A 20,113-nucleotide genomic window follows, 5' to 3' on the forward strand; every position below is an offset into this window, starting at 1 on the left:
CTTTCTTTTTCTTTTTCTTTCTTTCTTCCTTTCTTTTTTTTTCCTTTTTCTTTTCTTTTTCTTTTTTTCTTCCTTTCTTTTTTTCTTTTCTTTTTCTTTTTCTTTTTCTTTTTTTACAATGAGTAGGTATTGTTTTTGTGTCAGAAAAGAAGATAGAAGTATTACTATTTTTGGGGGAAAAACTGCTAAATAAGAGGGAACTATTTTTTTTTTAAAGTTTCTAATTCTGAATATCTGTTGCTGTTCTTAGAAAGAAAGACAAAGCATGCTTTCTAGGACTCTGCTCTCTGCCTGGCAGCAGTGACAGTCCTAGTTGAGCCAGGTTGTGCCTCACTGCCACACATGCCAGCTTACTTAGCCATTGGAGCTTTGAAGGGCCATGCATTACATGATGCAGAGAGTGCAGTGCAAACAAAATGACCGGTTCCAAGTAGACGTGTCCTGCACATTTTAAGAACATTTAGATGGAGAAGAGAGGATGTTACACGAGAGAAGCAGGAGGAGGGGTTGGGGATTGAGGCTGGAATGGGTGGGAGAGGGAAGCAATACCTGGTGGGACGATTAAAAAAGATTTATCTGTGCCCAAGCTGAGATCAAAGCTGTGCACTTGTAACCCGCGCAGAGAAGGGAAGTAAATCTGTTTTCCAACGGCTTTCTACATAGGCAGGGAGGCTTTCTGGAATGATCTAGTGGCTGCCTTTGAGTTCTCTTTGCAGAGCAGGTTTAGTTACTGCCTGCCACAAAGGGTGTGTACATGAATCTTGGCTGTGGAAGACATGCCTGGAGCCAAGGAGCAGATAAATATGACAATATTGACCCAGTAGGAGCAGGGGATTTCTTATACAGGACATTGTTCTGATAGATGCAAAGAACAATGGCCACTGTTGATAATTAATGCCTAATTTATGATCTTGGTTCTTTGTATACTGGCTGTGAACAGTTGTTTATTTTTCTACCTATATTCTGCTTAGAATGAGTGTGCTTGGAGGAGACCATCATATAGGTATAGAATTTGTTCTTAATGTGGTAATGTCATCCAGTCTTTCTGTTTGTCCTTTTGTTTTTATTGCGATGGTTGTAGGCAGCTGTAGGAAACAGGGATGTTTGGACTGGTGCAACAAAGTGGAAGGCACTGGAAGTTGTTCTGACCTCTACACATGTGCCACAGCATATGGATGCTCTCCCCACTAATTTTGTTTTTCAAGACAGGGTTTCTCTGTGTAGCCCTGGCTGTCATGGAACTCTCTGTAGACCTGGCTGGCCTTGAACTTGGAGATCCACCTACCACTGCCTCCTAAGTGCCGGGAATCACTATTGAGATTAATTTTCTTTTAAAGAAAAATTTTAAAGTACTCTGTCTGCATGTGGGCTCTTAGAGCAGAAGAGGGCATAAAATCCTATTGTAGATGATTTTGAGCCACCATGTGGTTGCTGGGAATTGAACTCAGGATCTCTGGAAGAGCAGCCAGTGCTCTCTACCACTGAGCCATGTCTCCAGCCCCTCAATTTTCTTTTAAAAGATGGAGTGAAGAAACTCTGCATACGTGCTGGCCTGGCCTCCACCTGGATGGAAGTGTTGCTGAAATGCAGGGAAACACAAGGGAGGCAGCCCTCCTGGGTTTCTGCATCTGACCTTGACAGGAACACTTGAAGTCACCGGGAGCATAGTTTGCCTGTGTATCCATGTAGGGCATATGCATGAGGCAGAGTGAGGGTCTCTATTCCTCAGTGCACCCAGTACTGTTTTGTTTTTAGTTTTTTAAGTAAACCACACCAAGCACATAAAGTTTTCACATGCTGCCACAGGAGTGGCGTGTGGTTTAAAAAATTGAGTGTTTCCAATTAAATTGCTTTTTCTGGTGTTCTATTTCTTTTGTTTTCTCTCCCTGATATTCTATTTTAATTTTTAAAAGTATATTGTGTGTGTTGTGTGTGTGTTGTGTGTGTGTTGTGTGTGTGTTGTGTGGGGTGTGCGTGGGGTGTGCGTGGGGTGTGCATGTGTGTGTTGTGTGTGTACACACACATGCCATGGCACATGGGAAGTGCAGAGATCAGAGGACAACTTTTGGGAGTCAGACCTTCCTCCCAGCACTTGGGTCTTGGGAATCAAACTCTGTAGTCAGGCTTGGCAGCAAGCACCTTTACCTACTGAGCCATTGCCACACCCCTTATAGATGTTAAAACCTAACTTTATGTACATTGTATCATTCTGTAAATAGCAACTCAACTTTCCAGTTATTTTTAGAATGAATTGTAACTTTGTCTTAATGGCTACATAGTATTTGAGTGTACAGACCTTTCATAACTCATACTGGCCACTTAGGTAGTTTTCAGTCCCCTCCCTCAAAGCAAAGCTGCTGTGGCCCCCTTTGTTAATGTTGGGGCTCTTACCTGGAGTGATGAGAAGAAATAGGAATCCCTAGCAGCCTCAAGTTGCTTTCCAAAAGATTTCCCAGTTCACACTGTTAGGCATGGTCTAACTCTGGCCTTCTTGCTGTTGGGAAGTTCCAATTTTAATAAGTCCACCCAGTATGAAACACACTGTTTGGATTGTGTGTGCCAACTGTGCTGACCATCAGGGAGGCCAGTCACATTTGCTGTCACCCCTCTTTTGCGGAGCACTTGGCAAGGTCCTGAGTTGCACCTTCCCTAAGGGTATGTGTATGCAAACCAGTCACGCACATTGAGGCATTTTCCTGTTGCTACTAGCAAGACCCTTTCTCAGTCTGAATTAAACTTCAGTGACACACTGTGTCAATGGAATATATTTGACAATTGATTCTTCACATCTGATTTCAGAGATAACTATACCAGAGTTGTTTGTCGTTCATTCTACAGAAAAGTGGTGAATCTCAGCCCTGGGGAGGGAACATAGACTTTGGGGTTAGGGACCTGGCTTTGCTCTCCACACACCAGATGTGTGGCCTTGAACGAGCTGTGTTCCCTCTTTGATCCTGGTACTCCAGCTCCATGTGTGGCTCCATGCTTATGGTCAGCCTGAGCATCAATAAGGAAAAGAGCTGCATTGGAAGCTCAATTTCTGACTTTGCCTATGATCCCTTACTCATATGGAATTCCAAGTAGATTTTCTGTGTAGCAAAAACATTGGCCAAGTAGTTCTTTCTGTGAAGCCCTTTGTTAACGTTTCAATTTTTGTTATTTATATTTTCAATGTAAACTTAGTAATTTTTCTGTATTTTTGTTACTTATTTTTTTTTCTTTACATTAAGTCTGAGAGGGAGGAAAATGTCTCCTCTTGTCTCAGGCATTTGAACACTTGGTCCATATTCGGTGGCACTGTTTGGGGACATTTAGGAGGACAGTCTTGCTGGAGGAAGCATATCACTGGAGGAAGGCCTTGAGATGAAAACCTCACACCATTTTGCATTTTCTCTTTCTGCTTCATGCTCATGGTTGAGGACGTGAGCTCTCAGCCTCTTGGTCTAGCTGCCATACCTGTGGCCTGCTGCCAAGCTTCTCTTCTACGGTGGACTCTTACCCCTTTGGAGCTGTAAGCTCAAATAAATGAAGTTTTCCGTAAGTGGCCTGGCCATGGTGTTTTATCACAGCAACAGAAAAGTTACTAAGATAGATTTGGTGTCCTACTTCATGTCCATGTTCCTGTTGAGGAATACCTGGGTAGGGTCCACAGAGGAAGAAATGTTAAATGCTTCTCAATGTTAAATGCCAAGGACACCTGGAGTGGTGGCACACACCTTTAATTCCAGCACTCAGGAGGTAGAGGTAGATGGATCTCTGTGAATTCAAGGCTAGCCTGGTCTATATAGTAAGTTCCAGGACCACTAGGGGTATGTAGAAAGACCTTGTCTTAAAAAACAAAACAACCCCCCCCAAAAAAAACCCTCAAAACGCTAAGGGTGGCTGGAGAGGAAAATGAGTGCAGATTAGACATGCTGAAAAGCATCAGGTTGATGGTGTGTGCACTCTGCCTCCAGATTCTATAGTAGCAGAAAGGCTTCTCTACTGTCTACTTACATATTGTTTTTTTTTTTTTTTTTTTTTTTTGTGTGTGTGTGTTCAGACCACACAGAACCCCACTATAAACCCCATTATATAGGCGTGGTGGAATCAACTTTGATACGTGAGTTACATTTCATCCTTCAATAAATACTCTTTTTTTTCTCAGACAGGGTTTCTCTTTATAACAGCTCTCGCTGTCCTGGAACTCGCTTTGTAGACCAGGCTGAACTTGAACACAATGAAATCCACCGGCTCTGCCTTCGGGGTGCAGGGATTAAAGTCATGCACCACTACTCTCTGGCTATTTTTGATATTTTTGAGATCTAATCTTGGGGCTGGAGAGATGGCTCAGCGGGTAAGAGCATTTGTTGCACTTACAGTGGAGCTGGGTTTGCTTATCACTCACATGGTGGCTGATAATCATCTGTAACTCCAGTCCTAAGGGATCCTATGCCCTTTTCTGACTTCAATAGTTACCAAGCACACGTGATACATATTCATGCATACTGGCAAAATGATCACACTTAAAGTAAAATGAATCAAACTAATGGACCCATGGGAATGCTGGTAACCCCTGTGGCATGCTGAACTTGAATGTTTCTGATTGACAGTTGCTATAGATGCATGCCAAAACCACAGGGAATTGTCTTCTTGTTCATGTAACCTTCCCTCAGTGTACTGTCCCCCCCCCCAACCCCTCTGCCCCGATAGACCATCTGCCGCTGGAGGTCAGCACACAGATGTCCCCTACTGATGAAATCTGATTCTAGTATATAATATAGTCAGGTATGTTTTCTGGGAGGAGTTATGTGACATATCTGCTTTATGGTGTACATTCTGTATGACAAATGAACTAACTTTTTTGTCTTTATAATATGCTATTTTTGGTGGTCCTAATCAGAAAGACTAATATCAGAGTTCAAACACCCTGCTCCCCCTGTGGCTTTGAATCATGGCCAGCAGATTGTCTTAAGAATGCTTTGTTGTCTGACAGTCACTCGTTTCTGTATCTTCTCTCCTGGAATTGGCACGTTTCTGTTCATGGCACTCTAACAATCCCTTTAAAACCCCAGGAAGTAAAGGCCTAATGCCGAGGAGCGAGCAGTTTGCTGAAGCCATCCTTTTCTGCACTGGGACCTATGGTTTGTAAGTAACGGCTTTTATCACTTGCTCCTCATGGCCTCAGAGTGATGCCTTGTGGGCTCTTCTGAGTGATCACAGGGATTGAATGGTGATAGTGAATACAACTGTCACAATTTCATATTCACTATTTATCACTTGGCAAATGGCACCAGAGGCATAAACTTGTTTTATATTTGTCCTGTTTTCAGGAGGATTTTATTACAGAAAGCTTTTATGGTGCATGACACACATGAGTTAGGAGTGTCCTTTGGAGGTACTTGCAGTTTGCTTTGCCATCTTATGCATTCTTTGGAGACTTTTAAGGAAAGTTGGATAATCCTACCAATTATATAAAGGAACCATGAAGAACTGTTCTGTCTCTATCTTTGTTTGGAAACTTTAGAAAAGTTAAAATTTAAGCCCAAATTTGTGAGATAAGATTTTGGGACAAAGTCTGGTTCTCAAATGTGAAACAAATAAAAGCAGCTTTGCAAAGATCTGGTACTCACATCAAGCTTTCTCTGTGAAAATAGAGCATCATGGCCTGAGGATATACTTCAGTTGGTAAATTATTTTTTGATATTGTGTGTGTGTGTGTGTCCATGTAAGTGTATGCCACTTGTGTATGGTGCCACAGAGGCCAGATTGCTTATGATGGAGAAATAAAAATCTTTACACCATATAAATAAATTTGGCAAAGGTTAGGTGAATTGCAGGCACAAGCTGCCTGCAATAGCTCCTGGTGCAAACTATCAAAGAAGCTTGTTGATATTGCTCGGCGTGTGTGTGTGTGTGTGTGTGTGTGTGTGTGTGTGTGTGTGTGTGTGAGAGAGAGAGAGAGAGAGAGAGAGAGAGAGAGAGCCTTGCCTGCATATATATCTGTGCACCATTTGCATGCCTGAAGACCAGAAGAGAGCATCAGATGCCCTGAGTCTGGAGTTATAGATGGCCTGAGAAACAAAGCCAAACAATGTTTTTTTTTTTTTTTTTTTTTTTTTTTTTTAAATCACCCATGGTTTCTCCTGTAGGAACCGTAATCTCCCCACTGAGGGCTTCTATTTATGTCCCAATCACCTACCTCCTGTCTGAACTTTGCAGTGTCTATGAAGCACACTTCTCTCTTCTCAGTGGATGCTTGCGGGGGGGGGGGTTATGGCGGGGGGAGAAGGGAGGTCTCTCATCATTTGTGTCTGCAAATGCCCAGTGGGCATAGGGTTAGAGAATCGCTAGTGAAAATGGAAACAGCAACTTCCCTCCTATGGATTCAGCACACAGCACACAGCACACACCATCTGCCTTGTCCCTTTTGAGATGTTGATCTGTTGTAATTCTAGTGGGCTCTAGGTCAGATGTCTTTGGGTTGGAAATCGGAGTTGACTTCAGTTATGCTGCGGGGATTCTGGGATGGTTGTCCACGGCTGCACTCTGGCTTCACAGCCTTTGAAAGGCAAGTGAAGTGCTTATCAGGGGCATCATACTTTGACCACAGGAGTCACTGTACCCCCCCCCCCCCCCCGTCACATGCAGAGGAGCAGGAACTGGCAGGCCTGTGCAGCCCCTCAGCTCCTCTCAGGTATACTCCTCTGTATTTATGGCTTGGATCTGTGTTCTTTGTAGAATGCAAAAGGCTCACAAGGCCAGTGCTCTCAGGGACCAAGGCGGCTCGCCCAGCCCCTGTCTTGGTTGGTCTAACTGGGACTACACAGCATGTGCTCACCAGTGATAAACCACGATTGTTGCTGTGTGTCACAAGTTTCTAATGAGGGTCTGATAGCATGTTCTTCCTCTTGGAACCAGTTTCCTCACCATCCACTCTGAGATTGATCTGTGTTGACGTGTAGAACTAGCTCACTCTCACTGCTGTGAACCATGCCATTGCCTAAGGGACATCATGACTTATCTTTTTACTTGTTACTTAATTGTCACAGAACATGTTGAGGTAAGTATTGTTGACTGTTTCAGAACACATGCTTATTTCACCTCGAGCCAGTTTATCATGCCTTCTATAAATATTTGGAAAATAAAGTTACAAAGTAGGAACCTACAGGCTGTCCTTGTCCCCATCTTTCTGATATGACCCTTCTTCCTAATTGTACCAGTGCAGAGGACGTTGTTTGCCATGTTACCTGCTGTCCTAGGGTGGGCAAGACCACAGAAGGTCTGCCTTTTTTGGTGGGGCCATACTGTGGGAGGTCTGGGGTGTTGACAGAGCAGCTGGCCAGCTATGTAGAATGTTGATCAAAGAAAATACAAAATCGGGGATTGTTCGATATTCACAAGGCACAAAGGTGGTTAAGACATGGACCCAGAAATGTGAAAACCAAAGTATAGTAGATAGACAAAATCAGCAATAAACAACAGGATGTAACAAAACAACAACAACAAAAAATAATTGTGCTGACAAATTTGGTATATGGCCTAGTGGACTCCTTATCTTTTTAAAACTCAATGTTTCTTTATTTCTTACCAGGTAGAATTGTATGGAAGCCCTCTCAAAACATCTAACGTGGAAATCATTTACTTAATTTAACTAATTTATTTATTGAGACAGGCTCTTTCTACATAGCCCTGGATGTTCTAGAACTTTCTATGTAGGCAAGACTGGTCTCAAGCCACAGAGATCCACACGCCTCTGCCTCCCAATGCTGGAATTAAGTGGTACCACACCCTGAAAAACCACCAGTTTTAAAGCCTGAATGTAATGGTATTGTCATGACAACTTGTTTATCCATTCCTTCCCCAATGGCTTTCCTTTCCTTGTGAAAACTGTTATCTGAAGTAGTTCATATTCTTATGCATGTGTCCCTATGGCTATGGCAGAGCGTATCATAGATGAGTGATTTGATTGAATGGTGTACACATTTTTTACAGGGTCTCCTGTGCTTTAAGCTGTCCTTGAACTCACTATATGTAGCTAAACTGATCCTCCTGCTTCTACCTCCTAAGTGCTGTGATTACATGTGTGAGCTACCACACTCAGTTTATGCAGTGCTGGGGATGCCAGGCTTTGTGAATGCCAGGTAGGTACTTGGCCCTCCAGGCTACATCTCTACTGGCCAGTTTTTAGTTTTACCATACTCTCCATAGTGCTTTCTGGCAAGGCTCTTGTTTCTACTTCACCACAGCCAATGGTAGTGTCTTCTCCTGATAGTGTCACTTGTAGTAGTAACAGAGTCTCTTTATTGTAATAGTAATGGAGTCTCTTCCTGCTGACCTCTGTGAGTACTTGGTTGGGGGAAATGTTTGTTCCATGTCCTGTTGGCTATTTGCTTTCTCTGTTTGGCACACAGCTCATCTTGTACTTGAGTTATGACTAGCCTGTTCTTGTTTTAAATAGAGCTAATTATACAGAATAGATGTCAAGCCTTTGTCGCCTGTTATAAATAAATGTTCAGATCAGATGTAATGTCCATCTTTTGGCTTTATCTGTGAGCCAATTCACTGAAAGATGATAGTACCATATTGAGTTTGCATTCATTCTTTTTTTTGTTTTTAAGTTTCATTCATTCTTGTTTTTGAGTTTCATTCATTCTTAAAGGGTCAGCTAATTGCTGTACCATAGTAACCTGCTTTTTGGAAGGGTCACGGTGAATTACAGTATCAGTGGACCAGTGTTGTTACCTTCAGGAGTGCTGGGGCACTCATGTGGCTGCTGAGTTTTGTAGTCCTTTGGCTTCTCAGGTGTCACCTTTGAGTGTTCAATGTGTGGGAAACTGTTGGGTCATCATGCAGCTATGACCCACTGACTTGCTCTCCTCTCTGGAAATATGGCCCTAAAGTCCCATATTTTTCTTTTTCAGAAATCGTGCCATCCTTAAAGCTGCATCCTCCTGTTGTGGGCAAAGTGACTCATCACAGCATCGAACTGTACTGGGATCTGGAAAAGAAAGAGAAACGGCAAGGACCACAGGAGCAGTGGCTTAGGTTCTCCATTGAAGAGGAAGACCCCAGGATGCACAACTATGGCGTCATTTACACGTAGGTGCAGACACGACTGCCCCATTGTATCCTGCTTTCCTCACTGTATAATGGGTACCCAGGTAGCTAAGAAGCCATCAGCTCCTCTGAAGTTAAAGAGGGAGTCCATGAACTTTTGGTAAATGAGCATTAGTGGGGAACCTGGGAATTAACTCTGAGATCTTCTTTGACTCCTGAAGTATGCTAGTGTGTATCACCTATGTCTAAACTGTAGAGACAAGAGAAAAACACACTTGGATAACATGAGCTGTGGTTCCCTTCGGGCTGTTTTGTTAATGGATGCAAGGTGAAGCACTTGTAGTCCATACCAGTTGACTGCTCTAATCTCTTGTGACACTGTTGTTCCCTTTTCAACTCTCTCCACCCAAAATAGACTCCATCTCAGCCCCAGGGAAGCTAGGCTTGTTCCCACATCAGGGCCTTTCTCAGTGTAGTTTCCCTAGCATTTTCTCCTGCTTCAAATAAAGCCAAGTCCTTCCCAGAATATGAATCCTGACGAAGCTCCCTCCTCCATACTCCCTCCTTTCTCTAAAGGCCACAGACCTCACCAGCCCACCTGCCCACCAGCAGCCTTCTCTCAAATCCTCAGGGATCTTGCAACCCAGCACTGTGCTGGGGATTTCATACAGGTAGCTTGTTCTTTTCTGCCCCCCCCCCCACTACCTGTTAAAAGCACAGTGGGAGATGGGTAAAATTTGTGCCTTGTGCAACACCCTGCCGCAGCTCCGACTCCGCTGCTGGCTGTGTACAGGCCCTCACGGGGATATGGCTTTCACTCAAGCAAGTACTGCACTGAGCAGATCCTAGTGTTGGCTTTCCTTGCCTTTGTGTCACCTTTGCTGTAACTTCCTCTGGCTGCTTAGCCCATTGCAAAACAAAGTCACTTCTGTGCCTTAGGAACACCAGAAATAGAATGCAAGCGTGAGTTTTAGGTACAGGGTTTAACACAGAAGAGTCTGTGGCCCTCCTCCCAGCTTTCCCTGGGACCCTGGGACATAGAACTGCCACAGGCAGCAGCTGGCAATAATGCAGACAGGATCCAGAATGTTCAGTCAGCTACTTGTCTGCACTTCTTTAGGGGCACTGTGTCCCAAATGCTGATGGGGGTTAGCCTGGATGGTGATGCTGCATTTGGTAGCTCTTCTGATCTCATCACACACACACACACACACACACACACACACACACACACACACACACACAACACAACACACCACTGCCCCTTCTCTCTTCTAGTGTCACTCTCCTTCCACCCTACTCTTCAGTCATTACCCAAGTGGCAATGCCCTGACATTTGAGAAGCATCTCTCTGTGTCAAAGAACAAAAAGAGTATTATCTGAAATAGTTACTGCACGAAAATCTTCTTGGTATCTGAATCCCTGCCTCAGTTAGGTTTCTACTGTAATAAACACTGACCAGCAGCAACTTGGGGGAGGAAAGGGTTTCTTTCAGCTTCCAGTTCCACACCACAGTCTACACTGAGGGAAGTCAGAACAGGAACCTGGAGGCAGGAGCGGATGCAGAGGTGATGGAGGTGTGCCTGGCTTGCTTTCTTACACTCCCAGGACCACCTTCCTAGGGCTGGTACCACCCACAATGGACTGTACTCTCCCATTTCAACCACTAATCAAGAAAATGCCCCTTAGTCTTGCCCATAGGCCAAGCTGGTGAGGACATTTTCTCAACCTTAGGTACGTTCTTCCCAAATGACTTTAGCTTATGTTAAATTGACCCCCCCCTAAAAAAATCTGTCACAGTCCCCAAGATGCTCTTTAATCATGTCCCACATTCTACTATGAAGGCAATTTCCTTCTAAAAGCATACCTATGTAATATAAAAGGAATTGTGTGTGTGAGTGAGTGGTGTATGCATGTATGTATAGGCACATGTACCCATGGAGGCCAGAGGAGTGTGCTGCATGTCCTGCTCTTTGATTCTTTCTCTGCCTCTATTCCACTGAGACAAGTTCTTCCATTGAGCCTGGCTTGCCCCCCCCCCCCCGTGGCTGCCTGCTAGGCTGGCTAGCTAGCAAGCTCCCGATAATCCTCCTGTCTCCTCACCCCAGTCCTGGGGTTACAGGCCAGCTTCTTAAGGTATTGGGGATCTGAACTCAGGTCCTGATGCTTTTATGACAAGCACTTTTAAAAAAAAAACCCATTGAGCCATTTTTTCTCAGTCTTAAATTATATTTTAAGTATTTTTATGGAGGAAGAGAAAGATAGAACTCTACTTGTTCGACTTGTGCTTGGCCAGAGCTCTCCTGGCTATGTTCCTCTGCTTCGTCTTGGCTTCCTCCCTCCTTCCTTCCCTCCCATCGTCCCTTCCCTCCCTTTCTCTCCTTCCCTCCCTGTCTTTCTTTTACCAAGTACCCAGACTTCATTTAGAGACCCCAGCTGTATACACCGGCCTCTAGCCTGATACAGTGTCTGTGCCATTCACCTTGGCCCTGGAAATCCGGCTGCTGTTGGGCCAGAGAACAGTCTTGGATGATGACCTGCCATCTTGAGCTGGTGGCATCTCCTGCAAACCCTGGCCCCAAGGGCCATGATTAAGTTTTATCCCTTGGAAGAATCATGCACATGTACCTGAACACTAGGTGGCAGGCTTGGACTGCAGAAGTACCAACCTCATTTGCCTACTCAAGCCTGTCTTCAGTTATTAAGACTAACAAATGCCTTCCTTGCTAGAATGGTTATCTAGTGCGCACAGGATGGATTTGGCCACTCCTCCTGCCTTGGCAGTTTGGCACGGGTCCATCACCAGTTGGTCTTGCATCACTGCGTGGTGTTTGGCTTGGGCTTTCCCTTTAGATTTTGGAAGACCATTTACCTAGTTTTGTGGGTTCTTCCTCTGCTCCCCTCTTCTAGAGGCCAGGGCATTCCATTCCATTTTCTGGCTGGTTTGCAGATGTGCCCCAGGCCCTGTACTGCCCAGACATTTGCCAATGAGACGAGTCTCCTTGCTGTCCGTCTCTTCTTTCTTCCCTGAAGGTTGACTTTCTTTGTACTCTCTCATTTGTCATATTCTATCAAGGGGTCTTCTTTGCATGGAGGGTGAAGGCCGTCATGATCCTTGGAACCTGACTCCCTGAGTGTCATTTAATCCTGACACATGTTCCACTGTGAAGGTAGTTTCCTTTTGAAAGTGTGTGTGTGTGTGTGTGTGTGTCTCACACACACACACACACACACACACACACACACACACACAGAGAGAGAGAGAGAGAGAGAGCATGTGTGTGACGTTTGCTCACACCTGCCTTATTACTTCATTTCTGAGAACATTCTCTGCTGTAGGGAGTTCTTGTTTTTGGCTACACCTTGGCTTTGTCTATGAATGTGTTTCTTGTCCTCCCTGGACAAGTGTCCCCATCCCTTTCTTCCCTCATCTGCCAATGCAATGTTCTAAATCAACTGAAAATCTCCCTCATTGTCTTGCTGTTGCTTTACCTTACTGTGCTAATTGGTACCCCATCATGTTTTTTATCCATTCCATCATCATGTATTAGTGAGTGCCCATGACATACTGAACAGAGATGTGGCACTGGCATCAGATATTCTTCATGTTGCAAAAAACCACATGATAAATGAGACTTGCAAAGTCCCAAGGAAGAAAACGGGATAAGCTGAGGTTCTGGAACAGGAGTAAGGACTCTTCATAGAGGAGAGGGCTTATGTAAGATCTGTAGCAAGTGTGGGATGCTGAAGGCGACTTTCCAGGCTGGAGCAGTGTCAGAAGGGAAAGTCCATGGACTGCAGAGGATGAGGGGTGTGGGGCGGATATTGGTGAGGTTGACAAGGTAGTAAGAGATAACAGTGTGCCTGTGGCTTATCCAGAGAACACTGGTTTTTATTGGAAAGATGTTGGGGGAAGCAAAGGAGGTTGTTAAACCAGGAGGACAGGCAGGATCTATATGGTTTGTGAGGGCTGCTGTTGCTGCCTGGGATAAGGCTGTGGGAAGGCAAGGCTGTAAGCAGCAGACAGGGCTAATTAGGAAGCTCATGCAATAATTGAGGCAGGAGATAGCAGGATGGTGTGTGGACTTGTTGGATATAAGATGCTTTTAGCAGAAGGTTTAAACCATTTGCTAGAAGAGCCAGGCACATGCTGATGGTCCCAATTGCTTGGGAGGCTGAGACCCAAGGATCCCTGGAGCCTAGAGAGAAATGCAAGGCTTCATCTCAAAAAGCAAAACAGGACACCTTAGAAATTGTCAGAGCAGTAGACCTACCATCTATTCAGCGAGAGTGAAAAGCAGGCAAGCAAGGGAGATTGTATGTGTGTAGACTTGCATGTGTGCAGGTAGCCCCCCCCCCCTGCCCCACCACACCCCTGTACCTTATGGGATCAACCCTACCCAAACTGCATTGAGGATGTTCACTTAGCAATGTAGTCCACCTATTCATAAGAATAATATGTTCTAGTCTGATAGTTTTTTATTTTCTAGATCATAATTTTCAGCCCATGTAGTGTTTCAGGGCATTTATTCTACTTGGTTTAGAGAGTTCACATTGTGGTAAGTATATTTATATTTCTTCCACATGTCTGCTTTCTTATTCAAATGTTTTTCTTAATGTCATCAGAACCATTTGTGTGTCTGTCTGCCTGTCCTGTATTTTGGCAGGTGTCACATCCACCGGTGGCGTCATATCCCCCGACCCCAGCACTTCCCAGCTCCCCTCTTGCCACCTTGCCTCCCATCCCAGGGCGTAGGGTTCAATTGGACTTCTGAACAACATGCACCTCTCTTTTCTTTTCTCTTCTTTTCTTTTCTTTTCTTTTCTTTCTTTTTTTTCTTTTCTTTTCTTTCTTTTCTTTCTTTTTTTTTGTGAAGAGGGGTAGCTTCACAAATAAAAGACACCAGAACAGGGCTGAATTTGCCAGGAAAGATTTGGGAACAGGGCCTGCCTGATGTCACATGGGTATAATGTACAGATAGTTTCCTTGGCTCTGTTGGATTTTGTCACTTGAAGTTACTTTGTGGTTCAAGTTACTGATTTCCTCTGGAATCTCAAAGGGTCTTGGTCAACTTGGAGTTGGGTGATGTCAATAGATCTCACTGAGACATCTTCCTCTACATGGCCTAGATGTGACACATCCCAGGCTTACTCTGCTGGAGGCAAACAAGCTCTTCATCCTAGGGCCAGTGTCCTTTGGACTCTGAATTTCATTCTGACATATCCTGTCTGTTGTGGAAGTTGGGGAGATCTTTCTTGCAGGACAACATGTAACTTCTCTTCCACCAATCATTCCTCACATAGGAGGAGAAGTTCAGGAGGAAATCAGAAGGCTTCATACTCTTGGTGGAAAGGGGATGGAAGGGTGGAGGTTACTGCTCCATTCAGGGCCAGGAATGGCTCTGTCCGGTAGCTAACCCCTTTCATGCTATACCTTGGAGAAGAGACTGATCTTTCCAGTGGGCTCTAGGGATGAATAAGTGAGACCTTGTGAGTGACAGGCACATCCCATCATGCTACCATTGCTTCTCTGAAGCCATGTTTTCAGGCAAGTTTCTGTCTGCCATGATGCTGACTCTAGGAGATAGGGTCTGTAGCTTGCTGGCTGATTCATCTCAGTCTTGAGATCACCCAGGGCTTCCTGGCCCAGCCAGCACCTTGCAAGAAATGGGCATGGGGTAAGTTTGAGTTGCATGGAACAGAACTTGTGTGTAAATATTTAGATTGAACACAAACATCCTTGAACAGTTAGTTTGTGCATAGCAATGTATGGCTTTGACCTCTGCAGAAGCTCTGCTGAAGATGAGAGAGAAATGAGAGAAAATAATGGTGAGCTGGGCATGCATGGAGCTCTGGGGGAAGTACACTGAAGGGAATAGAGCAAGAACCAGGGTGAAGTGGAGAGAAAAGAGTTGGAAAAAGTATACATCCCCTTCAAAGGTCAAGCCTTTGAATTACAAAGAAAGAAAAACTTGGATATAGAATCGAAAGAAGAATACCTAGGATCTACTCAAAACCCAGTGAAGCTTTCTGGTAGTAGAAAGAAACTGAGAATTGGACCATATCAGGTACTACATGTAATCCTGTCCCTTTTGAAGGATTGATGTCTTAGATATGCACTGAGGCAAGGCTATCCCCCGAGCCTCCCTCTCAGCAGAAAGCAGGCATCTTCCTGTACCTTCTGGTCCTGGCATCCTCAGAGCGAGCAGGCCTGCAGGCTAGCCACTACACTGTTCCTGGTTTTCATTTTTTAAGCTCTAATACTGAACTGGGGCATCTTCCCTCTTGAGACATGTGGTCTTCACTGCAAGCCTGTAGTCTAATGCCTACCATAGAAACCTTTAACTCCCACTGTCCATCAGCATTCATAGGTGAACTTAACCATGGTGCAGATGTCAAGAGTTGGTTTGTTCTGTGTTGCCTGACTTCCTTTATAGAATGTGACTTATTTATGAGAGCAGGCCATCATTAGCTTGACATTTTCAGGCCTGTTCCCTTCAGTATTTTGTTTGCAGTAAATGTAGTAGCTATCAATGCTTTGGCCCCATCTACTTGCTTTAAGACTATTCAAAATTAACATGCATACAATCACCTTTCAAATGTGGAACTTTGTCATTTGAATATGAATTTTATGGGGTATCATGATTATTTCTATGAAGAACACATGTGCATGCCAGCTGTGCCCAAGCACTATATTGTATGAAACATTTTTTTAAAGTGGGGAGAAATATAAACAAATATATATTTACTCTAGATAGCAAACCAAGGACATACTAAAGAAACTATTTATCAAAGTTTAACTTGGTGAACCAAGGAGATTGTGGAGATTGTTTTTTTTTTTTTTTTCTTCTGTGAGGATGGTTAGTTACAGGAGCATGGATAACTTAGAGGTAGCTATGTTAAAGGTGCTGATTGACAAAAGCTGCAATCCTGAAGCTGTGAAAATCTTTCAGGCAGCTCTATAGATTAGAGAGTCTCGACTCAAGTTGTGGTCTCTCTTCCAGACTGATGGGAGAATTCTTCCTCCCTTGGCGGTCTGAATCTTATTAGTTTCAGGAACTTGCTCAAGACTTGTGAGTTGTTTGCTTCCAGATTTTCATTAGCTTTTCCCCCATCCCTTCCTGGACAGATGTTTCAATTGGGAGGGAAATTGCTACACAACACCTGGTTAGGCTCTGTGGGGCTTAGAGGGTACCTGCCACAAAGGTACAGAGGGCACCACCTGTGACATGACCATTTCTCAAGGAATATAGCAGGATCAGATCTATACCAGAAATGTGCAGCATTCAAAAGTTGCTTCCACCTGTTGTTACCTGCTATTGGAAAATACTACTTAGGTGACCTGACATGTGGGCAAGGCAAAGGTGACTCTACATACAGCTGAAAATGAACTTTACATGTGAAAAGGTTTTATTCGTACAACCCTCCTCCCCAAACAAAATCTTATCTGCACTGTCAGTGAATATATAACATTCTACCCTCAAACACGACATCAGATAGAAAAATCTTTAAATGTTTGGAAATACCAGTCTCAGGAAACGACATAAAACCAGGAAAAAGCTGAAGTGTTCAGAGGCATCAATGCTTGTCTCCTTCTGTCCAGGGGTTATTCTACAAAGCATGTGATTGAAGGTCTAGAACCAAGGACACTGTACAGATTTCGACTGAAGGTTACCAGCCCCTCTGGAGAATATGAGTACAGCCCAGTCGTCTCGGTGGCTACGACCAGTGAGTACAACTCATGCTCTATGCTCCCAAGTTGAAGATAAAAAATAGACTGTGTTCTCTGGGGCCTCCCTGGAAGCAGAGAGGACTCCATTTGTAAGCTCTATGATGATTTTGTTCACTGCCTGAGCCTGGAGAGAATGCTATCAGGAATGTCAGCTGTGTTTTCCGAAATCGGGGAAGAGCTGGCTGGCTTGGTGCCAGGGCTGTCCTGTTCATGGGCATTTGGCACAGGGTGGGCTGGCCGTTAACCTCTCTGAGCAAGCAGGCCGGCCGGGATGGGCTGAGCACTGCTTCACCCACATGTGTCTACTGTCTGCCTCCGTGCATGTGTGTGTCCTCTTTGGCCACAGACTCCTAGTTCCCTGGGTACTGGGACTGAAGAAAATCGTGGGCAATGCTTCCCTAGCCTCAGGGAGGTAATGTCACAGAGATGGGTAGAGAGGCTAGCCATACCCTCTGACCTCCTTGGCCTGGTTTTATGTCATTTCCTGAGATTAACATTTTAAAACATTTAAAGATGTGTGTATCCGGTGTCATGTTTGAGGGTGGAGTGTTTCACATGCAGTCACACCCTTTCACTGACAGTGCAGGTGAGATTTTGTTTGGGGTGGGAAGGTTGCACAAAGCATATCTTTTCACAGATAGCATTAGTTTTCAGTTGTGTGTAGACTAAACTGTTGCCTTGCCTGCACATGCTCTGTGGTTTGCCATTATGTCCTCTTGACTGAAGGTGATTCAGATTTTGTGCTACTCTACTGTGCCTTTGGTTGCAAGGATGGTAGTGGGGTCTGAATCTGGATGAACAGTCTTCGAACAGAATTAGTTAAAGCTGGGGGGGGGGACTTTGCCTGTGGTCCTAAGTGATGCTTAGTTAGCCATGAAACAGGGCAATTTCATAGGAGATAGGCAGTAGTCAATTATACAGGCCAGGCATGAGAGCCTGCTCCTTAATCTGGTGATGCTGAAAGCGATAGATATTCGGTCCAGGGGAAAGGAAAAAAGGGAGGGAGGGGGAGGGAAAGGAGGAGGAGAGAGGGGGAGGGTGAGGGGAGAGGGAGGGTGAGAGGGGGAGGGGAGAGGGGGAGGGGAGAGGAAGTACATTTGGAGCATAGGAGGGCAAGGGCAGTGTGGGTGCAAATATGGGCATAGAAGCTGCCTAGGATGCTCTCTTAGGCAGCCTCTGCAGTTCTGATTTCCTCCTGTGGTTCTGACTTCCCACAGTTACCACTCCCCTCTCTGTTCTCACTGGAGTACCTAGTCCCCTGTTCTGTCCACTGCACATGCTCCATGGGCAGAAGTGTGGCTCAGGGCTGATTTCTTGTGCAGGGTTCTTCCCCACACACACTTGAGCTCCTCCCCACTTTGAGGCAGGCTCAGTATTTCTTTCATCCTGATTTACATATTTGCCTGCCCTTATACTCCATTTACATTGTAGGCTCCTGGATGGAGGGGTGGTGGGTGGGTCAGCCATCTCTCATATGTGGGGCTGGGTGGGTGGGTGATTAATTTAGATTCGGTGGCAGAAGTGGCACATTAACTTTCGTTTTCGTTTTTTGGCTCACTCTCATCTTGGGGACAGATCCATTTTTCACCCAGAGAGGTGCACACAGCTGGCTCTGCAACTAGTTAAGGTGGGCTTCAAGTGACTTGCTATCCCATCCCCTGAATAACACATCCAAGCCAGTGAGAGGCTTCTGGCTTTTTAGCCAAAGTCCCCTTTAAGAAGGTGGAGAGACTGGCCTGACTCTGCAGATCAGCTGAACAAGGGTATGCACTCCCAAGCACTGCACTTGACCGTTTCTCTGTGCACCTCATGAAGGGGGGCACTGGTGCCTTTGGCGGACGCAGGCCTTGGGCTCTGCTGATTGACAGCTGATCCTGTTCTATTCTACTGTTAAGTGTGGGCTCTCTTAAGGAGGCAGAAGATGCTAAACAGAGAATCGAGAATGCTCATATTATACAGAGCAAGCAAAAATGCTTCTGTGGGTTTGTAATTTGCATTCAGTTTGAGAGCATTTTAATGAATCACAAAAGCCTGCACTTTGTTTGAATAAAGGATGCTCAGCTTTTTTTTTTTCCCTTCCCAGGTAAAGTACATGAGGCTCTTGCTTAAATGAAGCATGCAATTTTAATCAGCCAGACCCTTAAAAAGAAAGAAAAACAGCTGCCACTTGTTAATTGGCAAATATCTTCTCCAATGAGTTCATGATTTATTCACTGCTTTTAATAAAGACCTAGGTTCCACCAAGGAAGGTGTTATCATGTTCTCTTTGTGGGTACTTCTTCAGCTAGATGACCCCCATCTGGATTGAGATGGCTTCTCAAGGTCCATCATGCCCATCCCCTCCCAGGGGTGCCCACTGAGTGTACTGCATCCAGCCCAGAAGGGTACTCCAGAGCACCCTTGCCATGATGCCTCAGTCATGATACTCAGAGTAAGCACTGTGTGGTCAGACGCACCAAGGCCAGCCTGTTTTATATTCGGTTGCACATATTGAGGCCATTTTCCTGGGCCATGCCTGCAGAGTCTTGAAGAGCTCATGGTTGGAAGGGTGGGACATGTTGCTCACCCTGGAATTTCCTCTCTGGTCTCCATGACTGCGGCCTACAGTGGAAGTGGTGGATAAGGGCCTTTCACCTCTATCTTGGGACATTCTCACGCACGCAGTTTCTCTGAAACACATTTTTTAAATGTTGTGGTGTGTGTGTAGGTCAGAGGACAATTTTATGAGGTTTATTCTCTCTGTCCACCTTCCTTTGGGATCTGGCATGGCATTCAGATTCCCAGGCTTGCATAGCAAGTGTCTTTACTCTTCTCGGCATGCCACCAGTCTATTAGGTTTTCCTGGGCCGATACACATGGTTCCAGTGGGATTCTCAGCTCTTCTTTGTCTTCCTGGGACAGCATCTTGGTAGCTGGGGAGTACTGACTGAGCTGTCACTGAGAAGGACTCTCATAACTGACCAGTGGTCCCTCTGTCCCCAGAATCTCATGTGAAGCACCAAGGATCCCTAGTAGAAGTGGGAATAGACAGTACATTTATTTTAGCTGTGTCATAACACCTAGACATCTTTGTTGCACATAGCCCTCAAGCTCATGCTTTGTTTTATAATATTTTTGCACACCAGCACTTCCTGGATATGGTAGGAAGTACCTCCAGCAGGAGACCTCACTGTGCAGTGAGTTAGAGATGCAGGGGGGTGGGTGCGCAGGGAGGGTTGGGTGCGCAGGGAGGGTGGGGGCGCAGGGGGCCGGTGCAGAGATGGGGGACAGCTACAGGCATTCAGACTTTGCTCTGAATATTTCACTCCCTGAAGCTTTTTTTTTTTTTTTTTTTTTTTTTTT

General features: G+C 45.0%; 1 protein-coding gene across 2 annotated transcripts in view; it reads left to right on the forward strand.

The window, feature by feature from the left end:
* The window catches only part of Fank1 (fibronectin type III and ankyrin repeat domains 1), a 101,485-nt gene that overhangs the window by 63,071 nt on the left and 18,301 nt on the right, over window positions 1–20,113 (forward strand). For both annotated transcript variants that reach the window (XM_051193205.1, XM_051193206.1), the window contains exons 2-3: window positions 8,904–9,081; window positions 16,643–16,767. In XM_051193205.1, the coding sequence (XP_051049162.1) occupies window positions 8,904–9,081; window positions 16,643–16,767 (303 nt within the window). The remainder of the gene's footprint in view (window positions 1–8,903; window positions 9,082–16,642; window positions 16,768–20,113) is intronic.

This window comes from Phodopus roborovskii, unplaced genomic scaffold (genome assembly GCF_943737965.1).
Source record: "Phodopus roborovskii unplaced genomic scaffold, PHOROB, whole genome shotgun sequence".
NCBI classification, from domain to species: Eukaryota; Metazoa; Chordata; class Mammalia; order Rodentia; family Cricetidae; genus Phodopus; species Phodopus roborovskii.